The sequence below is a fragment of the Nanorana parkeri genome, unplaced genomic scaffold (genome assembly GCF_000935625.1).
Source record: "Nanorana parkeri isolate BGI_ZX_2015 unplaced genomic scaffold, ASM93562v1 scaffold448, whole genome shotgun sequence".
Taxonomy (NCBI): domain Eukaryota; kingdom Metazoa; phylum Chordata; class Amphibia; order Anura; family Dicroglossidae; genus Nanorana; species Nanorana parkeri.
The window spans coordinates 979985-983918 of NW_017306716.1; the positions used below are offsets into that span (position 1 = coordinate 979985).

The 3934-nt window shown below is 39.0% G+C and overlaps 1 protein-coding gene across 1 annotated transcript; it reads right to left on the reverse strand.

Annotated features, from left to right (window-relative positions):
• Nucleotides 1–895: 895 nt before the first annotated feature.
• Nucleotides 896–2473, reverse strand: GJA9 (gap junction protein alpha 9). The gene has a single exon (XM_018560310.1). It carries the CDS (start codon nt 2471–2473, stop codon nt 896–898), a length of 1578 nt encoding a protein of 525 aa, XP_018415812.1.
• Nucleotides 2474–3934: the final 1461 nt, after the last annotated feature.

The following is a 3934-nucleotide window of genomic DNA, read 5'->3' on the forward strand; positions in this document are numbered from 1 at the left end:
TAAAAATGGATAACAACATTACCAACTCCCCTAAAATTGCAATTCTGTGCATGATACTAAACTCGATTTTGTCTCTTACTTAGTGTCTTCCTCAAAGCCACAAAGACAGTTCATCCCAAAACACTGGAGATGTTCTGGACCACTCAACTTACCAGCTGCACAATTTCTGCTACTGAATAGGGACCCAGAAGGATATGGAAGGTTCATCAGGGTTATAGGATTGCATCAGTAGGTCAGATCAGGAAAAGGGATGAGAGCTCACTAATGCACGGCCAATCATCTGAAACAAGGCCCTCATATTTAAATATTTAGCGGATGGCATTAAACTTATACATTAGGATCAGGAAAATGCAAAAATAGGGGGGCATGCTTACAGACTGTCAGCTCCTGATGAAGGTTTGCCAGGTGCTATCATAGCACCGTTTGCACTTACAAGGTGCAATGCCAATAAGCTTTAATGGGGACTCCAGTCTTTTCTTTGCTGAGTGGTGCTAGTTTAGTATTGTCCAGTTTTGATCCCAGGAATGATTTACACTGTGTAAACCCTATAGTTGCTACTGATAGGATATCTTTAAAATACATAAAAATGTATTTTTATAATCCGGACGAAAAGATTTAAAAATCAAATATGTTTGCCTACCCTTCTCAAACATTCCATGTATGCAACATATGGAGAAATGCATACATTTTTTTATTGTGGTATTATTCTATATTCCTTATGGCTGTTATCCAGCATTACTAGAAAAAATAAACCTAATCTTAGTGTTGCTTTTTTAGGGGTAGAATACAAAGGCTGTTCTTATACTAACAAAATTAATTTGTTTAGTGTCAGCTAACTCTGCCTAACATAATTAATCTAGATATTAGTGTAATGTGTAGGTAAAGTAACTAACTGTTAGATCTGTAGATCGGAGGGGACACGCCGGCTACTGGCGTTACTTGCCAGTGACATCCGTCGAGATGGAGAGAAGGTCACGGAACCATCACACTCCTTATCCTGCTTGTACTCTGGACTCTGCTCCCCTAGGGCTTCTGGTGTAGCAGGCCGACTGATGCGCTTGAGGTCAGACTTGGAGAGTGCCCATGATCTATTTGCGCTGAAACTGTAGCGTCCCCTGCTGCTGCTTACAGAATCTTGAACAAAACCACATCTGTCACCCATCCTAGAATTGTGCCAAGGGGCACTAATTCTCCTGGTCTTATGGACTGCATTACTGGTTGTAGAGCAAATAACATTCTGTACAGAGCAATCCACGGTGTCCTCTGAAGGTATTTCAGTCATTGTTCCCATTGAAATACCCAGTGCACTTTCAACACTGGATCGAGAGCTTCTTATACAGCCACTTTTCCTTTGCGGTTGGCTTTTTGGAGTCTTGTTATCAAAAATATAAGTCTTGGTGAACTTTTCATTATTGTTGGAGCTGCTGTTGTGGAAGTGGTTGTCTGCCATGTTTGCAGGGTTGACTTCATTAGCTGATTTGGTTTCTTGTTCATCAAGGATACAGGTACTATTGTTTTCTGTACGCATATCTACTATAGGATGAAATCCACAAGGTGGATTCAATATTGGATACACAGATGGATCATTTGGTTTATCCATTAACAATGTGTAGTTACTAGGGGCTGAAGGAAGGGTCTTATGTGGACTAGAAGATGTCCCGATGCCTGTATGAGTTACAGTGGAGTGCTTCTTAGGTTTCATTACATAAAAGTCATCAAATTCATCTTTAAATTTATATCTCACTAAACCTCCTTTCCTAATCTTTTTCACACCCAGATGTCCTATTTCCAGAATATTAAGAAAAAGAGAAACACCTGCAATGCTCTGCATAAATAACATAAATACTGTCTTTTCTGTGGGTCTTGATACAAAGCAGTCAACCACATTAGGGCAAGGGTCCCTCTGACATTTGTAAAGTGGATCTAATTGAACACCATAAAGCAAATGCTGACCGACCATAAAACCAACCTCAACAGCGGATCTAGTGAATATATGTATAACATAGGTACAAAGGAGAGACCCACGAAGAGGAGCCTTGTTGAGTTTTCTTTGCTCTAGCTGCCGGAGTTCACGTTCCAGTCTCTTACGATCCTCAGTCAACTCATACTCCACTCTTTCAAGTTCCCCTTTTAGCTGTGCTTTCTTCTTGTGTCTTTCTTTTTCAAGAGCTCTAAGTCTATAAATAGCATGGCCCATGTAGACTAATGAAGGTGAAGACACAAAGATGACCTGCAGGACCCAATATCTGATCAAAGATATAGGAAATGCTTGATCATAACAGACATTTTTGCATCCAGGTTGCTCTGTGTTGCAAACAAATTGTGACTGCTCATCATTCCAGACTTCTTCAGCTGCTACCCCCAAGACCAGCATTCGAAATATAAACAGGATGGTAAGCCAGATCTTCCCCACTATTGTAGAATGAATGTGGACTTCCTCCAGGATTACCCCAAGGAAATTCCAGTCTCCCATTTTTAGTCCACCATCTCAACACTAAATTAAACAGGAGAACAGAAGAACTGTTACTTCATGATGCAATTTGTTAAGGTGGAACGTATCATTGTTGGAAAGTTGCATTCTATAAATTCACCCTAATCACTAATTATAATGTGAGAAAATCAAGATTATTCTTTATGTACAGCAACACAACATCATTCATATATCATATGCAAATCATGCTTGGCCATCTTCATTCTCAAAAGCTACACATTATGGTATTATATCAAACGGGGGGAAAAAGAAAACTCTGACTCTGAATAAATATAACTGCATGTCTCAATATATGCTAATCACGGTTGTGCTATAGAACATTAATATATAGAAAAAAAATTCCCCTCTGAAAGCATTAAAGACCGTTAGAAAATACTTGTATCAAATTATTTTATTCTTATAAATATCTACTTCACCAACAATAAACACCATAAAAAGACAAATAAATAAATGTATCAAACAGCACAAATAAAGCCTGCAGACCTATGCGATGTATATGTATACACACACATAGTTGGTATAGACACTTATTTTGTTGTTGTTCATGGCTTAGACCGCTCTGCAGAAATAGAGATTAAGAGCTTGTGGTAACAGACTAATGCATAGACATTGGTTGGCTAAATGACACCAAAAGATCGACACTGGGGAGAGACATTTAGACTACTTCAGCCTTACATTGTGAGCTGACGGGACAGGGTGACATTGTGAGGTTTCATAGATGGCTGTCATTTTATGCTACACGTCTGCACCCTCAGCATATTCCTAAAACACAATTAAAAATATATTTGAGTGGGAAATGGAGCAGAAGCAGATTTACACTATCTATCATCAGATGAATACAGGGGAATGGATAGTAAATACACTGCTATTGTACATATAAACAGTATATAAGGAATTATAGTGAGAACTGAATACTTGGGCTGTGAATTTATAGTCTCCTTCTCTTCACTTGCTGCTCTGTTCAAACTGTTCAACGGAAAAAAAGACATGTTGGCAGTGACAGAGTCATCCTGAATAAAGAACAATCAGTGGTACAATGCTGTCAGAGAAATGCCATATATCGAGGAACAAATAAAGTAATGTTGCTAAGAGCGTGCAAAGTTGCCAGGAAAGGGCTGTTTGTTTGTTTTTTAAAGTACATTGTGCTTCTACAACCAAAGAAGAGGATTATCATGATACCAGAGCATAGAGGGGTGGCATGTACCCAAAATTATCCCTGTACCAATAGTGATAGAAGTTCACTGTTGCCTGAGGAATAACATTTTAACAGATGCCACATATACTATTTTCCCAGTTGGAGTGTTGTATTAACAGAAAGCTGATACCAGTAGCCATAGATGTGGCAAAGTGGGAATGGGGTGGCATAAATTTAGAAAAGTCAGGCCCCTAGGTGCCAGTACACTCTGATCAACCTCACTATATAACCTATAGATAGACAGTCCT